Genomic DNA, 22,652 nt, shown 5'->3' on the forward strand with positions numbered 1-22,652 from the left:
GTTAACTCCTGATAATCAGGTGGTGACCTGACTTGGTAAATTTGATCTGAATTACTAACTACCTTGTTAATGATTTCCTCTGGCACTTATTAATAGTTTTATCTTAATAGTAATAGTGAACCCCGCCTCTCGCCCGTAGACTGCTGGAGATAGGCACCAGCTTCCCCGTGACCCACTATGGAAGAAGCGGTTTAGAAGATAAATGACTGAATGAATGAATGAACTTATTAATAGTCTTTCATAGCCAAACCAACCTATCGTTGCCCAACGAAGGTGAGGACAACACAAAAAGTGAGGACAGAATGCAACCTAGGAAATGAATTGTGTGTTGCATCACTTCCTGTTTTTGTTGTTGATATGGTGGAACTGGATCGGTATCTGACGCTTGGTTCTGCCAATCAGAGGTCACTATAATTAGTGTTGCTTCCAAAGTTTGCCTCCAGAGTTTGCCTGAAGAACATTTTGGGCTTCATGAGGAAATTCTTGTCTCATCCATGGCAATAGCGAGGACCAGGAGGCCCAGAACCACGGACTCTTGACCACGGTGAAGTTAGTTTTAGGTTGGATGTTGCCGAATGTCTCTCTTTGCCCTTTTTCCTGTCTACCTACTGTCCAAAAATGAAAAATAAAGGCCTCTAGTGCTGCAAAAAAATATTTAATATCGTCCACTATGCAGGAGGACAATCAGGTCCAAAACCTTCAGAAACACAGAGGTTGGAGGACATCAAAAAGAAAGCTTTATGTTGATGTCCTGAGAATGTTAAGGCTCCTTTAGGAATTACCAGGCTAAAGAACCTCTGCAGAACCCATGTAGAACCTGCTCAGGTGTGACTTGCCTGCAGAGTTCCTTCCTATTCTTCTCCTGGATTGATCCAGTTTCTTCTAACATTCCTGTACAATTTTGATGTTTGCAGCCTGTGGTGGGCCCCTGTGCTCATCACGGTGACTTGGATAATAGCTCCTCGCTCGTCCTCGCTCGTCCTCACCATGGAAACCGCTTTGTGATCATCCACCGCTCTTCTTCTCACAGCGTCCAGGATGTTTTTTCCAACTAATGAAGCAAACTGTCAGTATCTGTGGGATGTTTCTGTTTATGAGGATGAAACAACTCATCACAACTTTGCAGCAGAAACCTTCAGAATAAGCTGATGAAGAACTAAAGATGGTGACACCCATAGCTGCATGCGGAGATGAAGAGAACAGCTAATCTGGTTCTGAGGAAAGCACATTCCAATCAGACCAGAACCTTTCCAGCTGAGATGTTTTCTCTTCTCCCAGGCAGCTGAACAGCTTTAAGTTGATCCTGTCATTAAAGAAGTCTGCAGTCAGCAGCTCAGCATGCTGCAGCTTCCTGTCTCATTAACATGCTGCAGCTCTCGCTCTGAGGCCAAACCAGAGCCAAGCTGATTCTTGGTTTACAGGAGAGGCCTCACAGATGATGTGTTCAATGACTAAGCAGCAGGCAGATGTTCGCTGCCTTTAGACTCAAGGTTTTTCAGTAAGCTAAAGAGTAAAGTTTTTTTATGAAAGGCTCCCGGTTTTCTTCTGAATGTGGATCGGATTCTTGTCTTTATCTGGAGTTTCCTCGATCTGGAAAAAGATGTTCCTTTGATTCAAACTATAATTTCCATTTCATCATCAAACTGATTATTTTCTGACACTTGACCAGAGTTTCATCGGATTCTGGATCTAATTGTTTTTCTGTAAATAGCGAACATGTTCCTCAGATTCTAGTCATTTTCATGTGATTCTGAAAGAGATGTTTGGGGGATTTAGATTGTTGGTCTCCAGGTAACAGTTTGACTGATGAAGACAGGTGGCTTATTTAAAGCTGGAGATCACACAGAGAAGGTGGGAGATTCCTGGAAGGTTCCAGAGAGGTGAGGATGGGGGAGGTAGGGAGAAAGGTGTTGAGTTACAGGAAGGAGCAGAGGCCAGCAGGGACACTGCTGAATTATTGATCAACCTCACAGTTGAGCTTTTATTTTTTTTTCTGAGAGAACCAGAGCTGCATTCACCTGAGATTTCCCATGAGACCTCAGTCACCTTGTTTCCGTGGAAACAAGATAAAGCTGACAAGGACAAAGATGAGTCCAAGTGAGGCACAAAACTCAAATTCTCAAAAACAAGAAAATATTTACACATCTGGAACAGTCCTGTTTCTGCTGTCGTCACACCTGTCTACTATAATCACACCTGTCTGCTGTAATCAGAATCAGAATCAACATATTGGCCAAGTTTGTGAGAACAAATAAGGACTTTGACTTTGGTTTCCATCGCTCACATTACATATCAAACATCAGTTTAAAACAACAATCACAATATACATTTTTGAGTCTTTTTTTTATTTTTTTAAATATACACCATCATCTTCACCATCATCTCCATCTCTCAGGTTTAGCTCCAGATGGGTTCTGAGGGCACCAGTGTACCAGCGGATCCCCCCCTGTCTGTATGTAGGCTCATCACTGTCCTGAATCAGTTTAAAAATAGTGTTGTCATCTGCAAACTTTAAGAGTTTCACAGACGGGTCCGCTGAGGTGCCGTCATTTGTATGTTGGGAGAAGAGGAGTGGGGAGAGAACACACCCCTGGCGGTCGCAGGTGGTGACGAATCATGAGCAGAAGACGGTGCTCCCCAGCCTCACCTGCTGCTGCTGGTCCGTCAGGAAGCTGGTGATCCACTGTTGGCACTGTGAGCTGGGTGACTTTCTGGTGGAGGATGTCTTGGCTGATGGTGTTGAAGGCTGAGCTGAAGTCCACAAACAGGATCCTGGCGTACATCCCTGGGTGGTCGAGGTGGACCAGTGTATAAAGTGGATAAAGTGTAGCCCCAAGTTAACTGCATCATCTGCTGATCTATTTGCCCCATAAGCAAACTGCAGGAGGTCCAGCAGAGGACCTGTGATGTCCTTGAAATGGTTCAACGCCAGTCGCTCAAAAGATTTCATGACCATGGACGTCAGGGCGACAGGGCAGTAGTCATTTAATTCTGTTATGATGGGTTTCTTAGGTACTGGGATGATGGTGGAGTGTTTTTTAATCAGAAGGGAACCTCACACAGCTCCATAGACCTGGTGAAGATATGCATGAAGATGGGGGGTAAGTTGGTCAGCGCAGGTTTTCAGGGCGGTGACACCATCAGGACCCAGAGCTTTCTTCCCAATCAGAACCAGAAGACCCTATCAACATCTTCCTCTTTGATCTTTAGTGCAGGCAGGGAGAGAGGAGGGGGTTGTAGAGTTATTGGTGGGAGATGCAGGTTGACCTTTCCTCTGAGAATGAGGTGGGAAAAGCTGGTAATCAAACCTACAATGAAAACAGTTTAGATCCTCAGCCAGGCTGGGTGTCGTCACAGCATAGAGATTAGTATAGTTGGTAACAGACTGAAGGCTCTTCCACACTGAAGAAGTGTTGTTAGCCATGAAGCTGCTTTTTTGATCATACCTGTTTCTGCTGTAATGACACACGTGTTTGCTCTAATAAGACCTGTGAAACCTATCAAAATTCTTCCAGGGAACGAGGTTATGGGCTGAATACCACTAACAGCCATGAACATCATCATATTTCATCTTCTTCTTTTTTTCTCCACAGCGATACCAAGTTAGTAGCAGGTGATAATGCCCACCTTGAAATTTGCTCCATTTATTTTCAGATGTATTTAAGAATACATTTAATCTGGAGTTTATTTCCTTTACTGTCATTACTATTTATCACCACCAGTTATGTCATTTCCATCTATATGACCTTAAATTTCCTTTTGAATTTCAAAATAAAATCACTGAAATGTATCGCATGCTTATCGAGCTCTGTGCTGTTGTACCTGACCTTCAATCTATAGAAACTGGTGCAGAGCCTTATAGATAGGACAGATGCAGAAAGGAACATGAGGAATAGAACAGAATAGTTTATGACTAAGAAGATAATACTCATTTGTTTGTCCCTTAATAAAGCATGTTTTGTTGATGGTGATAGTAATAAAAACAGGAACTGTGAATACAGAGGAGCACAGTGACTAAAATGGAGGTTCTCTGAGTGAGAAGGTTCGTAAGAGCAGACTGACTTTGCAGAAACAGGAGGTGGTTTGCACATGGAAGGGACTAAGGACAACATCATTAGAACTTTCTGTGGTCTGTAGGGAGCAGCTGATTACATATTTCCCCATCTGCGTGGAGGAAGTGGGAACAGGAACGCTCTCCACTGCAGCTGCCTGTTGATGACAACCCAGGCTGGGAAACGGTTTTATGTACGGAGGGTGTTTTGGCTTCATAAGGTTTCCCACCTTCTGCACTGGTCAGGAGGCCCAGTTTAACCAGTTGTTTCTTGTCTGCATCTGAAAGGATGTTTAAACTTTAGGTGACCCACAAGGAGCTACAGATCAACGTTCGCTTCAGTTGATACATGCCAGGCCAGGAGGAAGCACCGGAGATCAAACTCTAATAACACACTGTCACTAGGATTTTGTTTTTATTATAATAATGATGCCGGTATCCTGTTTTATTTTGAAGGGGTGTCTTCCGGTGCGGCAGCCAACCTGCAATCACCTTGACTAAGCTCTGAGGCCAGTCGGCATGACAACGCGCTCTCCAGGGCAAACCGGGAACAGCTGATGGAGGAGGAGGATGGCCGCTCAAGATGCCCAGTAACGGAACCAGCACTGAAAACGGGACCAGAACCGTCACCGGTTCGGTCCAGGTTCCGGCCATGGAGAGAGCCCGGCCCATCACGGTAAAGGTGTCTGCTGTGAGCCTGGCCCTCAGCTCCCTGTCCTTGCTGCTGCTGGTCACAGCCATCTCCACGGACCACTGGTACCAGACCGACACGCGCAGGCACAAGAAGAACTGCGACGGTTCCGACTCCAACGACCAGAAGAACCGGGAGATGCCCATCTACCACCTGCCTCTAGTGGACACTGGCGGCGCCGCGACCCGGCAGAGGGACGTGGCGCTCATGAAACCAGTACATGTTGGGAGCAGGGAGGAAGAACTGCTGGAAAACTGGAGGGCCATCCTGGGAATGGGAATCCTGGAGACGGAGTGCGGAAGGCCGCTGTTTTCAACCCACTCCGGCCTGTGGAGGAAGTGCTACTTCAAGGGACTGGACCCGGACATCGACAAGCTTATCGACCGGGGTCTGCACACACACACACACACACACACACACACACACACACACACACACACACACACACACACACACATATATATACACATATATATATATGAATCACCGGTTATATTTACCTGCATTTAGCATGATGGCTGAATAAGTGAATAGATACACAGATGTATGGATGTATGATTGATTGAGGAGTTAGATTTGAGGATGAGCTGCTGATCTGTGTGTCAACATGTTCATGTATGTTCAGAGGATCATGCAGCTGCAACACACACATAGGTCAGACTCCGTGCACAGAAGTCTCAAGCTGTGTGTGTAATGACATCACAGCTGTGTGTGTAATGACATCACAGCAGGGTGTGTAATGACATCACAGCTGTGTGTGTAATGACATCACAGCAGGGTGTGTAATGACATCACAGCTGTGTGTGTAATGACATCACAGCAGGGTGTGTAATGACATCACAGCAGGGTGTGTAATGACATCACAGCAGGGTGTGTAATGACATCACAGCAGGGTGTGTAATGACATCACAGCTGTGTGTGTAATGACATCACAGCAGGGTGTGTAATGACATCACAGCTGTGTGTGTAATGACATCACAGCAGGGTGTGTAATGACATCACAGCAGGGTGTGTAATGACATCACAGCTGTGTGTGTAATGACATCACAGCAGGGTGTGTAATGACATCACAGCAGGGTGTGTAATGACATCACAGCTGTGTGTGTAATGACATCACAGCAGGGTGTGTAATGACATCACAGCAGGGTGTGTAATGACATCACAGCTGTGTGTGTAATGACATCACAGCTGTGTGTGTAATGACATCACAACAGGGTGTGTAATGACATCACAGCAGGGTGTGTAATGACATCACAGCTGTGTGTGTAATGACATCACAGCAGGGTGTGTAATGACATCACAGCAGGGTGTGTAATGACATCACAGCAGGGTGTGTAATGACATCACAGCAGGGTGTGTAATGACATCACAGCTGTGTGTGTAATGACATCACAGCAGGGTGTGTAATGACATCACAGCTGTGTGTGTAATGACATCACAGCTGTGTGTGTAATGACATCACAGCAGGGTGTGTAATGACATCACAGCTGTGTGTGTAATGACATCACAGCAGGGTGTGTAATGACATCACAGCTGTGTGTAATGACATCACAGCAGGGTGTGTAATGACATCACAGCAGGGTGTGTAATGACATCACAGCTGTGTGTGTAATGACATCACAGCAGGGTGTGTAATGACATCACAGCAGGGTGTGTAATGACATCACAGCTGTGTGTGTAATGACATCACAGCAGGGTGTGTAATGACATCACAGCTGTGTGTGTAATGACATCACAGCTGTGTGTGTAATGACATCACAGCAGGGTGTGTAATGACATCACAGCAGGGTGTGTAATGACATCACAGCTGTGTGTGTAATGACATCACAGCTGTGTGTGTAATGACATCACAGCAGGGTGTGTAATGACATCACAGCAGGGTGTGTAATGACATCACAGCTGTGTGTGTAATGACATCACAGCAGGGTGTGTAATGACATCACAGCAGGGTGTGTAATGACATCACAGCTGTGTGTGTAATGACATCACAGCAGGGTGTGTAATGACATCACAGCAGGGTGTGTAATGACATCACAGCTGTGTGTGTAATGACATCACAGCTGTGTGTGTAATGACATCACAACAGGGTGTGTAATGACATCACAGCAGGGTGTGTAATATCACAGCTGTGTGTGTAATGACATCACAGCAGGGTGTGTAATGACATCACAGCAGGGTGTGTAATGACATCACAGCAGGGTGTGTAATGACATCACAGCAGGGTGTGTAATGACATCACAGCTGTGTGTGTAATGACATCACAGCAGGGTGTGTAATGACATCACAGCTGTGTGTGTAATGACATCACAGCTGTGTGTGTAATGACATCACAGCTGTGTGTGTAATGACATCACAGCTGTGTGTGTAATGACATCACAGCTGTGTGTGTAATGACATCACAGCAGGGTGTGTAATGACATCACAGCAGGGTGTGTAATGACATCACAGCAGGGTGTGTAATGACATCACAGCTGTGTGTGTAATGACATCACAGCAGGGTGTGTAATGACATCACAGCTGTGTGTGTAATGACATCACAGCTGTGTGTGTAATGACATCACAGCAGGGTGTGTAATGACATCACAGCTGTGTGTGTAATGACATCACAGCAGGGTGTGTAATGACATCACAGCTGTGTGTGTAATGACATCACAGCAGGGTGTGTAATGACATCACAGCAGGGTGTGTAATGACATCACAGCTGTGTGTGTAATGACATCACAGCTGTGTGTGTAATGACATCACAGCAGGGTGTGTAATGACATCACAGCTGTGTGTGTAATGACATCACAGCAGGGTGTGTAATGACATCACAGCAGGGTGTGTAATGACATCACAGCAGGGTGTGTAATGACATCACAGCAGGGTGTGTAATGACATCACAGCAGGGTGTGTAATGGAACAGAAGGCTGACCTGTGAAGGAATCAAAGGTCACCTGATGGTTTATTAGCTGATCAATATTATTGATAATCTGTGTATATTAAATATGAACTGGAGTGAAAACAGTTTTGATAGAAGAAGAAATGTACTAATGTGAGCTCAACCCCATGCCTGTGGATCAGTACCTGCAAGCTGATGCCTGCAGTCTGTCCATGTTATCAGCTGTTAAGAGCATGGTTGGATTGAGTTGGTCATATTGCTTCAGCTGGTTGATGTTGGGTCAGTAACTTGGAGAAGATTTAGTTGGTTGATTTTGGGTTGTTGGTGCTGGTTAAAGTGTTTGATGCTGGTTGGTTACAGTGATTAGTTGGATTTGTAGTTACTGTGGTTCTGGCATGTTGGAGCCACTAACTGCAGTTTTTCGTCTGTTATCCAGGAAGATGTTGGGCCCATTTTTCTCCAAAATGAACGTCAGCTTGGAGTGCTTTTACTTAATCTGCAACTGATCCCACTCCAGCATCTGTAGAACTCTGAGCCAATGAAGAACATGCAGTCAACAGAACCATCTGGGTCCCTATTTCTGTCCAAATATTGCAGACATTGTTGGAGTCAGTAATGCTGAGGTTACCCACATTAAAAACACTGACCGGATACATCTGGAACTGGCCGATATGGACCAGAACAGAATAGTAAGAACCAGTAGGCATATTAATCTCATTTCTAGACATGGCTACTGACTGAGCTTCTACTGTAACTAACTCTATGTTCTCTCTTTCAGACTCTAACCTTGAAAACTGGCTCAGAGTTTATCTGTTCTTTCTTTCTAGATGAAACGACTAAAGGAGCTACATCCATTAACATTTACTTTTCCTTCCCATAGAAAGTACTCCTGGATCAGTGCTTCTTTGTTCTCTTTGTGTCTCTGCTCTGTTCTCTCAAACCTCCAGTCGGTCGTGGCAGATGGTCGCTCACATTGAGCCTGGTTCTGGTTCTGCTGGAGGTTTCTTCCTGTTAAAAGGGAGTTTTTCCTCTCCACTGTCGCTACATGCATGCTCAGTATGAGGGATTGCTGCAAAGTCAACACCAGTGACTGTCCACTGTCTCTACATGCTCATCCAGGAGGAGTGAATGCTGCAAGTCACTGACTGGATGCAATCTGCTGGGTTTCCTTAGATAGAAAAACTTTTTATCCAATTTGAATAAATAACTGAATCTGACTGGTTGATAGTCAGGATTAATTAGAATGTAAGAACCTGACTGGGAATCTGTAGGATTGGACTGAATTGATTTTATAAAATCATGACATGTGATGTGAATTGGTGCTATATAAATAAACTGAATTGAATTCATTTATCAGGTTGTAGTTTCTGCATACTGGCTTCTTTCTGGTCTCTGACTGCTTTCTGACCAGTATCGTTGTGGACTAATAGTGCTACTGACCTCAGACCAGAAGACTCGGTCCTACTGCACCCAGTGGAGCTGAACTTTTTGATCTGCTCTGGATCAGAAAGCCCTGGGTCATTGTTACATGGTCTGCTTTTGTCTCAGAAAGCTGGAGGTCAGAGTGGCAGAGCTGGACTCTGGTAGCACTCAGGCCACACATCAGATTACAGCGCTTCAAATCACATCAGCTTCCATTATGTTCCAGGTCATTACAACGCATTAGGCTGGATTCTGATCCCAGATCAGATTAGACCCATCGATCCCTGCTGCGCAGGCCGGAGGAGGAGCAAAGATCACATCAACACTGCAGCCCCACTACGTTTCCCATAATGCACTTGTCAGTGTTAGCATTAACCACAGAGGTGACAGACTCCTTCAGATGGTTTACAGCTTTTCAGTGAGCCCAGCTCATTCACTTGACCTGCTTAGTGCTGCTCTGTTTGTTTCTGTTTCCGTGCGTTGTAGCTCCGTCTCTGCAGGTACATAATGACATCATCACAGGTGTTTCTCACCTGTGTGTCTCTGCAGGTATTGCAGATCGCTGTACAGCTGTGAAGTATCATTTTTCTCAGCCAATCAGATTAAGGAACATCCCACTGAACCTGACCAGAACCATCCAACAGGACGAGTGGCACCTGCTACGTAAGTACACACACACACGCAGGATGTCAAGGTTACCTGTAGTCTGAGGACACCTACGTGACATCACTCAGAAGCTCAGTCTCCTATTGGCTGCACAGATCAGAGGAGCTTCTGCTGATTCCTCTGCAGCCCTCCTTACTGTGTGTTGCCCGTTGTCATGGAAACTTTTCATGGTGGTTATGTAACAGAGGAGGTGAACAGGAACCACGGCAACGCACTCTGTATTTCTTTATCTCTGAGCCTCATTAGACACAGAAACAGATGAAAATATGTTTTCCTATTCATTTGCTGGAACCTACAAACAGAGCAGAACCAGTACCTGGTAATCGGAGAACCTTCAAACTGCATCTTGCTTATGCACAGAGTTTAATAATGCAGATCCAAACAGAATTGCTCAGCAGAACCACAAAGATATATAGCATCGTGTGTGTGTTTGTGTGTGTGCCCGTCCTCAGATCTGCGGCGCATCACAGCGGGCTTCTTGGGCATGGCGGCGGCTGTTCTGCTGTGTGGCAGCATCGTGGTGTCGGTGGGATTTTTCTGGGAGGAGAGCCTGACGCAGCACGTCTCTGGCCTGCTCTTCCTCATGGCAGGTAGATGTCTGTGTCTCCCCCTGCTGGGGAAATGTAGCTCTGCACCAGTGCACAGTGGGACAGGGCCAGCAGGGCTGAAGGTCACACCAGATTTACAGGTCTGGTTTAACACATTTCAGAACCACAAATCTGTTCACATCTAAATCCTGTTCATTAATGGGAATCTGTTCAGAATTAGGAATTTTATAAACATTTATAACTTCAAAATCAGGAATCTGTGTAGAGTAGGCCCCACACTAGCTCATCCTTTAAGCTGGGAGCCTTTTTCTGCAAGAGAGCTTCCAGTCAGAGTTAGGTTCCTTTAAAATTGGTCAGGAACAAGTACTTGACTGGAACTGGGATAAAAAGCAGCCAAAGTCCAAAAAACCTTTAGAAAGCTTGAAGAACTGCTGCAGATCACTGAAACAGTAGAAGGAAGTCTGGATCAAAGGGAAGGAAGTAGGAAGAAAGGAAGGATAGATCTGGAGTTTGTCCAATGTCATCATGGTGTCAAACTGAGTCATGAGAAAGTTCAGAGAGTATCGAACAGACGACTCGTTAACCAGGTGGTGATTCGACCCAGGAGAGAAAAACATTTGCATCTGTTTGGATTCTAGTTCTGTTTAACTCAGTGAAAGTCCTCAGCTTCTTACCCGCTGAGGTTCTGATGGTTCAGTTTAATGGTTCAGCTGCTGACTTTATGATGTTTTGATGGAACAGTTCTAGAGCAGCTCCCTTCAGAAACGGTCAACAGAAACTTTGTCTTCAGAGACCTCCACTGTATTTTCTGATCTATTGTTGGTTCTGCTCTGTCCTCAGGGATCTTCTGTACCATCTCTTTGTGCACGTATGCAGCCAGCGTCACCTATGACCTTTCCAGGAACCCGCCTTTCATCTACGGCCTTCCAGCTGACGTGGATCACGGGTACGGATGGTCCATCTGCTGCGCCTGGGCCAGTCTGGGTCTGACTGTGGCCTCCGGCTGCCTTGGAACCTCCTTTCCTTTCCTAAGTCGGGCCGGAGCGCTCAGATCCAAAACGGCCCGTGAATCCTCAGTCTGAGTCGCCAGCTGTCAGTCAGGAGAAGCTGGACAGAGTTTAGAGCTGCAGACTGATGTGGGACATTGGACCTCAAGTGGACAGGCTCATCTGTTTGTAGAGCCATTGTGCAGCTGAGCGCCCCCTGGTGGATGTCAACTCAGGAAGAGTTCATCATGTGTGATTGGCTCTGTAGGTCCAGTTTTGTTCAGGCTCTGACCACCTGCAAAGATTTTCAGGTGTTTTGCTATGACATCACAGCTGGGTGTGGTCATAGGTGACAAAAATTCTCTTTGGAATTTTTATTTTGGACAGTGAGGAACTTTGTTTCATCAACATCTGGAGATTTGGACTCGGTAACATCACAAAACTCGTTAAACAGTCAGAAGTCATTAACATCCAACAGCTCGTTATGCCTCTCTTTAACCAAGCAGTTAACGTCAAACCAGAAAAATCCAAAAGTGACAGAATTTTTGTGTTTTTTGGTAAAGTCCAAACTTTCAGGTGCAATCTGACATCATTTGTTTCAGGATTGGATGTATTTTTCCTTCTTATTTCTCAGCTTGATGAGCATCCAGGATCCAGATGTTTTTCCAGCAGGTGGGATCAGGTGATTGCAGTTTTCTATCTGATAGGTTGAAACTAACATCAACATTTGCCAGTGAGGATGTTCAGAATCTTCAGTCCAGAACTTTGTAGAACTCTGTAGGACAGACATTTTCTGATCCAGGAGTGATCTGTCTCAGGTCACTCTGTGTTCCTCATGAAGTTGTGCTTCCAAGGAGCCGCTGATCCTGCTTGTTCCACAAGAACCGGATCTACAGAACGGGCCTGAGACTGAGGGTGGACTGCAGTAAAACACACAAAGACATACAGACACACACACACACACACACACAGTGATTCATGTTACCGAACAGTAAGATTCAGCTGGCTCTCATAAACAGAACCTGAAGAACCAGAAGGTGTCGCTCCATCAGAAACATAGAAATATGCCACATAGATTCACAGAAATAAAAAAACAACCCAAACACACACTGAAAGATCAAAAGTCCAACTGTCTGCTACAGAACTCTGCTGCTCAGGTCCGGTTCCATCAGATCTGAAAGTGTGAGCAAACTGGATGGGCACATGACCTGGCCCGAATTAACACGCTGAAATGTTCTGTTTGGATAATTCCAAAAGCCTCAGGTCAGGAATGCTAATCAGTGTACTGATGAAGAAGAGCTGTCAGACCTGTTGGTTCTGTGAACTTTGTACAAGACCCCTCTGCCGGTTTGGATCCCAGCTCAGACATACCTGTGTAAATACTGTAAATGTTCTGATACTATCCGTGAATATACTGCGCTCCATGTTCTGATTGTTCTGATCATTCAGCTGCGAGCTGAGCCACAAACTGGACTGAACCAAGTGGACAGATGAGTTTTTCCAGGTCAGAGGGCTTTTGGGTCAGACATGACAGAAATTACTCTGTGGATAACTCTGGTTGCTACACAGAATGTGTTCTGTTCAAGTGTCACTGAATGGAACCAGGTGCATCCCACCGATCTTTGTGGTTCTGTCTGATCTATAGAAGAACCTGTTATGGCTGTTTCAGAACCATCTCCTGTTCGTTCTCCTGGTCCTGCTCGAGGTGTTCTGACTCCTTCAAGCCAGTTGGAACAAACTGGATTGTCTCTCAACGTCTGGATCCAAGATCTTTCTCAAGAATTCATTATACTTGCTCAGTTCTGTTCCCTGTGGAGCCAGGATCGGGAACACCTGGGTCAGAAACCAGATATTTCTTATCCATCTCAGCTGTCAGGGCTTCTGACATCCCCAGGACTTCCTGTCCCCTTTAAAATCTGATTTTTGAAGAACCACCTCATACTAATGCCCCTTTCCCACTGGCTCAATTTGTCCCGGCTCCACTCCACTTGGCTCGCTTTGTGAGTGTTTCCAGTACTGTTTTTTCCGTACCTGAACCTAGATTTTGGGTCCCTGCTCCTGAGCAGGTCGGACCGGGGCGGAGTAGGGACTACATGTGACATGAACAGACTGCTGTCTACTGATTGGCTGTGGAACCAGGAGGAACGAGAAGGTTTTCCAAGAGGCAGAGCAGGGAGAAGTAAATAAAACTCAAGAGGAACTACAATAATATTAAGGACCACAATGGCCGGAGCGGGTCAAACCCAAATATAATTTAACTATTTACTAATCATAAACCAGCCTGAAGACTGAAAGAAAAAGGACACATCAGCTTTCTGAATGACACGCAGGTAGGGGGCGCTGTAGTTAATAACATCCTAAATCAGCTGATCAGACGCACAAACAAACCACCATGAAACATCGGGTTTGGTTCTGACATCTATTGACGGTCCTTCAGAGAACCAGCATCAGCAGGAGGAGGGAGCAGGCAGAGAGCAGCTGCCCATAATCAGATTGTCTGCATCGGGTCAAACGGGAGGAAGACCTGCTGAATCTATGGAACACGAAGATCCAACATCCAACCTAAAACTGACTTCCCCACGGTCAGGAGTCTGTGGTTCTGGGCTTCCTGGCCCTCATTATTGCCATGGATGAGACAAGAACTTCCTCATAAAGCCCAAAATGTTCTTCAGGCAAACTTTGGAGCTTCACCATCCAGACAGCAGCATCTCTCCTCCCTGCTTCATCTGAAACCCCCTCCCTCACATCAGAACCTCTGAGCCATATTTTATAAGTTCTGGCTGGGCTGTGGTCCAGATAATTATCACAGTGGATCATTTTATACATAAAACACACATATAAGACATTCTTACATATCCAATGATATGAACATTAATAATATTTAGTTTATTTAGGTTTTTTATTGTTTCACACAGATTATTTTAATGAGACAATGTCACACAGTAGTTAACAGCAGCACAGCTGGAGGCAGGGCCTCAAACCATCAGTGGGTCAATAGAAACACAACAGGTTCTGTGCCAAGTGGAGTAAACCTGAGTCGCCTACACAAAGCCAGTGGAAAAGAGCCATAATACCCCGAGCAGCCCCCTTTTTATGGAAGCAAATCGTTACCATATTTCAAATGAAAAAGCATTTCCAGAAATGTTTGTTCATTTTAAGAATGTGGCTGCATTATTTGACCCATACATGAAATTAGTTATCAATCATCCTATTTGCATTTTAATTTTCTTCTTCGTGACTTCACATTTTATCCCATAATCAAAAAGAAAACAAAGCAGACATTGCTTTTTCGTGGTCTGTCCGTAAAGTACTGCCCAGAACTCGAAAACGAAAAAGCATTCCGAGCTGCGGGTGCAGAAGTGTTCGGTAGGGGGCGCTGTGCACGTCTACATTGCATTACATTGCAAACGTGCCGAGAAATTGATTGAATTGCAGCAGGACCGAGCTCAGTTTGTGGCAGTGGCAGGAAGAACTGGTAGTTCCGGTGGCAGGCTGTGGCGGACCTGCCACAGTCTGCCACAGGGTGGCACGGGATTCCGCGAGGATGCCAGAAAGTGCCAGACCGGCCGTAAAAACTTGCCAATGCGGTTGCCGCTGTTTTTGTGGAAGCTGATGCTGATTATCGGCAAATAGGATGTCATTATTGTTATAGCCTGTTACCTTTAAATAATGATTTCATTATTGATTATTATTTAATAAACAGCTTTAGACCCATAACATAAGGTGATTGTAGTTACTTGACATGGAAAATAAATAGCACCATGTGTTTGTGTGACGTGTTGAAAGGATGACGAAGATTTATTGCTCAAACAGCCGGTTTATTATAGAGAGGCTATTCTGAATTGTCACTCACAGAAAAATATAAATAAATGCTTAAAAACACGCTGGATGTCCCAGGCCATAAGGCTGCCACTGGAACTACCAGTTCTGTCTGCCACTGCCACAAACTGAGCTCGGTCCTGCTGCAATTCAATCAATTTCTCAGCACGTTTGCAATGTAATGCAATGCAGACGTGCACAGCGCCCCCTACCGAACAAGATGGGTAGCTCGGTCAGCAGGGAGCTGAGGAAGAGCAGCTGCTGACGTCACTCTTCTGCGCCCGCAGCTTGGAATGTTTTTTCGTTTTCGAGTTCTGGGCAGTACTTTGCAGGCAGACCACAAAAACGAAAAAGCAATGTTTGCTTTGTTTTCTTTTTGATTATGGAATAAAATGTGAAGTCATGAAGAAGAAAATTAAAATGCAAATAGGATGATTGATTATTAATTTCATTTATGAGTCAAACAATGCAGCCACATTCTTAAAATGAAAAAGCATTTCTGAAAATGCTTTTTCATTTGAAATATGGTAACGATTTGCTTCCATACCTTTTGGGTTCTTCTACCCGATACTGGATTCTGCAGCGTCCTGCTGCCCCCTGCTGGGTTCTGAAGGTGCCACTTTGATTTGTCCTATGATATCATTCTGATGTTTATCTGTAAATAAACTATGTAAACAGCACCAGAGTCTCTGTCTGCTCTCTGCTGTGGGTTTCATGTATTCATTATTTTAAATATAAGGCACATCTGTGGGTTTCTGCAGGATTTGGTCACTTAAACTGTAAAAAATATGAAAAATGTATTTAATAAGCAGCCTTCAGACAACATACTCTCTTAAGCCCACCGACTTTGGACTGGTTGTACTGGTCCTGTGTGTCTTCAACTGGTGTTATGTTCTTTGAATGAAGCGTCTTCCAGTTCCTCCTCATACCAGTGCTCTGCTGCAGATGGCCGGGTTTAGTTCAGAGCCAGGAGTTCTGTTTTCACAGCACCTCATTGGTCCCGCAGATGTGTGAATTCAGTCAGTGTGATTTCAGAAAAACTTCATTTATTGAAGCTACAGCTGCTGTGAAGATGAGCTTCACAGGGTCAATGTTCACATGATTTACTGTTACAGAAACAGAACCACAGGCATAAGGAGAACCTTTTTGTGTCAATGTTAAAACCAAACTTAAGATCTGATTTAAACCCCCGAATTAAACCACAGCATCAGCTCTAAATAACTGATTGCCTTCTGTTTCATAGGGACTACATTGTATAATGTAGCAAATATTGAAGTTGTAAAATAATCAATAAAATCACTGATTTGTGAGGGGGTAGAAATCAAGGTCTTGCCCTCTGCTGTTTTGTTCCATGATACTGAGGAAATTAACAATGGAAAAGATTCCTTAAATGTTGTTCCTGCTTTGTCTTATAAAGATCTACTAAAACAAAACTTTCTCCAAGGGGCAGTGTAATTCATACTCCTGAAGATGATTATTTCATCCTCAGCAAGTGAGACAACATTGGAAATAACTGCAGAACCTGATTTGTGTTTGGACTGTTCTTACCCAGTGGAGCTTCCTGAGTTATCAGAAATATTAGCTTCATCTAAACCTTCAACTTGTATGTTAGACCCAATCCCAACCAAATTATTTAAGAAAGTGTTCCCTCTGATTACCAGCCCCATTTTAGATACGATTAATCTATCATTAGTAAATGGATCAGAACCACAAGCTTTTAAGGTAGATGTAATTAAACCTTTACTTAAGAAACCTTCGCTTGATCGAGATGACTTGAAAAATTACAGACCTATATCCAATCTTCCATTCTTATCTAAAATTCTTGAGAAAATAGTTTCTAATCAAATGTGTGAACATTTATACAGCAATGACTTGTTTGAAGAGTTTCAGTCAGGTTTCAGAGCTCATCATAGCACTGAAACAGCTCTGCTGAAAGTCACTAATGATATTCTTATGGCCTCAGATAATGGACTTGTGTCTGTTCTGGTTCTGTTAGATCTCAGTGCTGCATTTGATCCAGTCGATCATAATATTCTCTTAAAAAGGCTGGAATATGCTGTAGGGATCAGGGGAACAGCGCTAGGCTGGTTTAAATCTTCACCTCCATTTCTGCTACCTGTATGACCCCTTCTCTTTTCCAATGGTTATAATCAGTCTGACAGAGAGAGGTATCCCAATCATTGTGGTTTTTAGTATAACAATGACCATCAGTGGGACCCTTTGTGGGGTTCCTTGAGACGACATTGTTGTAAATAAGCGCCGTTTAACTAAATAATCTGAACTGAAACTATCTCTGTAGTTATGCTGCTATAGGCTTAGGCTGCTGGAGGACATAATGACCACTTTCACCCTCTTCGCTACATTCTCACACTACTCTCCAATTTTGCATTATTTGCTGTTATTTCAGCTTTTAACTTTGTTCTCTCTTTTCTCTTCCTAGAAGCTACACCTGGCCTGGCTCTGTGTCTACCTGTGACACCTTTCTGGAGAGGGGCATCGTCCAAGCTTCTGCTGGCAACAACTTAATGCTCACCTTCTACAGATGATCCACATGGCCCTGTCTTTCAGTGTTTAACCCTTTCTCTCTCCTAGACATGGCTACTGACTGAGCTTCTACTGTAACTAACTCTATGTTCTCTCTTTCAGACTCTAACCTTGAAAACTGGATCAGAGTTTATCTGTTCTTTCTTTCTAGATGAAACGACTAAAGGAGCTACATCCATTAACATTTACTTTTCCTTCCCATAGAAAGTACTCCTGGATCAGTGCTTCTTTGTTCTCTTTGTGTCTCTGCTCTGTTCTCTCAAACCCCCAGTCGGTCGTGGCAGATGGCCGCTCACACTGAGCCTGGTTCTGGTTCTGCTGGAGGTTTATTCCTGTTAAAAGGGAGTTTTTCCTCTCCACTGTCGCTACATGCATGCTCAGTATGAGGGATTGCTGCAAAGTCAACGCCAGTGACTGTCCACTGTCTCTACATGCTCATCCATGTTGGGACTCAGCCATGGATTTCAACATTAAACTACGGTACAAACTCTTCTGGAACTTTTCAAAATAAAGTGCATTCATCTTCTTCCGACACAGCCAGGAAACGGGATAACTGCGGACTTCCTGTGACGCCACTGCCCAAATAAAAGCACAGCTGTTACTACATCCGCCCTCTTCCACTGTTCCTCTTTGTGGGTTCGGGATCGGAGAGGCAGCGCGCTGATGTCTCTTTGCTGGGAAAAAAGACATAACTCTTCAACTGGATCCAAGAGTGTCATAAGATCATGCGATCATATGCACAAGTTAAGTATGAGTGAATAACTGTTTGTGTACCCAGTGTTCATTCATAAAAACGGGAATTAAGGAACACGCCTGGCTTGACTTTCTCTCTGAGGCCTGCAGAAGCAAACGGTGTCCCAGAGAAGTCCCTGCAGAGACGCTGTCTCTACAAGCTGAGTGAAGCGGTTTTCCTTGCCTGAGGGAAGGACAAACGAGTAGCCGCATTACGGCAGTTAACGTGCAGTTGGTCAGCGGACAGAACGAGCCGTCTTCCAGCCACTGCTCCAGTGGTTAGCTGGAAGCTAACCCTTTGTTCACAGAGCTCTCTTCAAACTTCATCGTCGCCCGGACAGCTTTTCCTCAGCACAGTCCATACATAGGTTAGGTTTGGGCAGAGCAGAGAAATAGAAGGATTTAGATTGAAATGATCTGAACGTTTTCCATTTTATGAAGTTTGGTTTTGTTTGTGTTGAACTCAGCTATCTTAGTGCTAGCAGAATATCTGCAGCACACGTGCTCAGTTTTGTGTTTGTTGTTTGTGTGTTTTTAAAGTTAAGACAAACTTTTTTTAAAGGGTGATTTTAAACTGAAGTTTGATCATAACCCGCCGTCCATGCTTATGCATTTTAACTCTTTTATTAAAGGTATTTTAAAGGTGTGTGTTTGAATCTGGTGCTAAGCTATTAGCCTCTTTTGTTAGCTTCAACCGCTAACATCTAAGAACACGTGCTAGCTGCCAAATAATATTTACCCAGAAAGGTTTAGTTTTCAATCCAGTAAATAATGTGTCCCTAACATCATTTTACTAAATTTGATAACTAAGTAAACACCATTAAGCCCATTTCTCCAGAAAGATTTGGCTCATTTATGCTGTTCAATAATGTCAGACCTTGTGTCACACCTTTCTATTTTGTCCTAATACCATTGCCTTACTGGGCTGGTATTCACAGGACAACCCTTAACAGACCAAAATATTATTTGATAAAATATTAAAATATTAATATTAAATAATATTCTCAGATTCATAATACCAACATCCAGGAGGAGTGAATGCTGCAAGTCACTGACTGGATGCAATCTGCTGGGTTTCCTTAGATAGAAAAACTTTTTATCCAATTTGAATAAATAACTGAATCTGACTGAACTGTTCAATGGTTACGATTAATTAGAATGTATGAACCTGACTGTTGTGAAGTGCCTTGAGACGACATGTGTTGTGAATTGTCGCTATATAAATAAACTGAATTGAAATAAACCTTTAAGGTTATTAAAAATGGGTTAGACAGGACAGGGTTATGAAGAAATATAGTGTTCACACCCAGTGTTGTATGTTGGCACAAGTCCAGAGTATGAATAAAGGAGGGAGTAGGTCTGCAGATGTTTTGAGCAAAACCAATGGAAACTAAGATAGCATTATAGGCTACATTTAGGCTGTCATTTTCAGTTCCAGCATGAATGTTAAAATCCCCCATGATAATGACCTTAATAACAGTATTTAACACTAAATTACATAAGAAGTCTGAGAACTGATCTAAAAATGGGGAGTAAGGGCCTGGTGGTTGATACCAAACAACAAACAGAAGTATTTTTTAGATGAGGAAAAACTAGTTAGAGAAGAACTGTAACTGATCAGACTGATCAATGGATCTGATTGAAAGAGGAGAGAGTCTTTACAGAGCAGTTATTGAGAAGGAGCTGTCTTTAGCAGTGTGTTTCCTACTGTCCCTGATCCAATTCATACCTGCTGTGAGGAAGTGAGAGTTATGCATCCAACACATATTATCTACCAGCAAGAAGTCACTCATTTATTCTGGTTTTATTCTGGTCAGAATCCGACATTTCATAAAAGTCAACTGGATCAAACTGTGTGTAGAACCACGGGTTGGAAATATTTTGTAATATAAAAAATGTTCAATAGAATAATGCATGAGATTTGAGGAAGTTTGTGATAATATGTCTCTGATGAATCTGATGATGCATGAGGGAGATGGAGCACTTGAAATGTTTTAGGGGGCACTGTTGATTCAAATTCCAATGTAATCTAATAGAGCTGTTTGGGGGCTGACAAAGATCAACCATATTTATTTTGGAGTGAATTGGACCATGCATGTGTAATTTGGAGCCAAACGTATGGCCGTGGCGTGACATCATAATTTGCCACGTTGCCACAGCCAAACAAGTCAGTACTGGAGACTGACTTAGACCATCATGTTATCTGTCACTTGGGAGAGTTTCACATTGATTAGGTGAAGGACATCAAACATTGACTAAAGGAAAACATGACACTTCCTGTTCTCAGGGGCGGGGCTTTGATGATATCAGCATCTGATCAGTGAATATTGTTCGGGTCCAGAGGCAGATAAATCTCAGAAGGATTCAGGTCTTTCCTTGTAGGAGCTATATCAATTTCGTCTTTCATGGCGAGAAGTCATATTTTGAGGCGTGGCCACGCTGACACGCTTTCATATATCAAAAAGCTTTTGATAACTTTTGATCCCCAATCCCTTAAGAGTAAACTGAGTGATTTTCAAGTCTCTAAGTCAAAAGCTGTAGGAGGAGTTCGCTCAGATATGCGGGCTAGAAAGGGCAAAACCGGGGTCAAAATGTAAACTTCAATCCAAAATGGCTGACTTCCTGTGGGGTTTGGACCAACGCTCCAAGAGACTTTTTTGTAGGTCCTGAGAAGTTACATACGTGTTCCAAATTTCAGAATCCTCACTTAAAGCATGACTTGGGGCTGATTTTTAATTCAATTCAATTCAATTCAATTCAAAGATACTTTATTGATTCCTGAGGGGAAATTAGAAGTCCAGTACAACCCATCCAAACATACATCATGACACAAGACAAGAGGGGGACGGGTCACCGAGGCTTTGCTGCCCACTCACAGGTGCTGCCCTTGCTAGATGAGAAAAGAGGCCACATTAGGTAAGTAGAGGGAAAAAATCATATTTCACACTTTATCCTTAGCAGGATACAGTTTGAGATTGTAAAAAACCTCAGAACAAAGAAGCAACAAGTTGACAAAACAACATCATGCTGGGAACAGTGAAGGTGGTGTGAGGGGTGCATATGTTTATCTTGAGCATGTGTGTGTGTGCAAGTAAGTCCATGAAGCACTGTCACAGAGGCCATTGTCCTTGATGGTACGTTGGAATGTTCATCAACTGGCCACAAAGTTCTGAGCAGGTCCACAGATGTCCTCAGGGAAGGGAGGGAGCAGAGCGTCATGTTTACATAACTTCTAGGAGAAGTTGAAGATAACCAGCCATCAAGGCCGTGCAGGGGAGCCAGATTCAGAAAAACAATAATTATTTGGGTTAGGCTGACTCTTAATTTCCCGTCAGCCTTGAGAGTCTCGCTGGTGCTTCTCAAAGGCGAATCCAAACAGCCAAATTCCTGGTCTTTCTGCCAGATCCAAGCGAACAACTTTCTCCAAGATTTATCCCATTTCACCCCTGAGTCCAGGAACCGCAACCTGCCTGCGATCGTAAGGATTACATCCAGTCTGCGATTCAGCTCACGTAACATCTCAGTCTGAGTGTTGATCGCTCTGAAGATCCCATCATACATGCCAAGCAGCCTCACAATGGCCAGAACAGCTGCTGACATTCTCCGAATTTCTCGATATGCCAGGTAACCGCTGACTCCAAAAAGCAGAAATCCTGATATCAAACATCCAATTATATACACATCTTCCACATCCTCGACTGACATTATCGACAAACACACAATCCTCCACTTCTGCCAGGAGTCCATCGTGTATCCGGAGAAAAATGTCCTGCCCGGGCAAGTGGGCTCTCCCGACCCCTGTCTTCTCGTCGAGAAAATTTGATCAATTGCATTGAGAGACCAGCTGAACAAATCCATATTTTGGAAGAATATGTAAGATGTGCAAAAAGAGGCTCCAAAAAAGGCAAGACACAGAGCTGAAGCAGGGCAGATATGGGAGGGAGACAGAGAAAAAGCGTCCTCCTCCACCGAGAGCAGAAAAAGAAGAAATTTTCTAGAGGGCGCCTGTGTGATGCTTCGCTCAACATCCAGAGACTAACCACAGGTCTCAGTTGCAGCGTCCATCCAAGTCTCTGACCTTGTGAGAGATTTAGCCACATCGTCAGAGACTTTCTGTTCAGAAAGACATCTGCCTCTTTGTTCTGTTGAAGAGGTTTTTCCAGGAACTGGTCACTCAGGTTGATCCTGCTGTCTCCATTATAAATACTTGTACATAGTTTTATTTTATGCCTTTTGTCTTATAATCTTGATCTGTTTGAATGTTTTTTTCCACATTCTTTTTAAAATGTTATTTGTAATTTTCAAAATAAAC

The 22,652-nt window shown here is 43.8% G+C and overlaps 1 protein-coding gene across 3 annotated transcripts; it reads left to right on the plus strand.

Annotated features, from left to right (window-relative positions):
• The first annotated feature begins 2,914 nt into the window (after positions 1-2,914).
• On the plus strand, positions 2,915-13,544 carry tmem178a (transmembrane protein 178a). Of its 3 annotated transcripts, XM_047366766.1 has the most exons (5): positions 7,549-8,312; positions 9,272-9,428; positions 9,595-9,708; positions 10,164-10,301; positions 11,100-13,544. In XM_047366766.1, exons 4-5 carry the CDS (start codon positions 10,196-10,198, stop codon positions 11,339-11,341), a joined length of 348 nt encoding a protein of 115 aa, XP_047222722.1. In that variant the 5' UTR covers positions 7,549-8,312; positions 9,272-9,428; positions 9,595-9,708; positions 10,164-10,195; the 3' UTR covers positions 11,342-13,544. The 3 variants fall into 3 exon arrangements, with proteins under 3 accessions (XP_047222720.1, XP_047222722.1, XP_047222721.1); XM_047366764.1 differs by lacking the exons at positions 7,549-8,312; positions 9,272-9,428 and adding an exon at positions 2,915-5,130; XM_047366765.1 differs by lacking the exon at positions 9,272-9,428 and having other exon boundaries at positions 7,552-8,312.
• The last annotated feature ends 9,108 nt before the right edge of the window (positions 13,545-22,652 follow it).

Source organism: Girardinichthys multiradiatus, chromosome 5 (genome assembly GCF_021462225.1).
Source record: "Girardinichthys multiradiatus isolate DD_20200921_A chromosome 5, DD_fGirMul_XY1, whole genome shotgun sequence".
Taxonomy (NCBI): Eukaryota; Metazoa; Chordata; class Actinopteri; order Cyprinodontiformes; family Goodeidae; genus Girardinichthys; species Girardinichthys multiradiatus.

What these genes read in the sequence shown, in the direction of transcription:
- tmem178a (XM_047366764.1), top strand. Translation starts at nt 4,635, where the DNA reads ATGCCCAGTAACGGAACCAGCACTGAAAACGGGACCAGAACCGTCACC. An exon ending in CGACAAGCTTATCGACCGGG is followed by an intron (nt 5,131 to 9,594) that starts GTCTGCACACAC and finishes GTGTCTCTGCAG; the next exon opens with GTATTGCAGATCGCTGTACA. An exon ending in GGACGAGTGGCACCTGCTAC is followed by an intron (nt 9,709 to 10,163) that starts GTAAGTACACAC and finishes GCCCGTCCTCAG; the next exon opens with ATCTGCGGCGCATCACAGCG.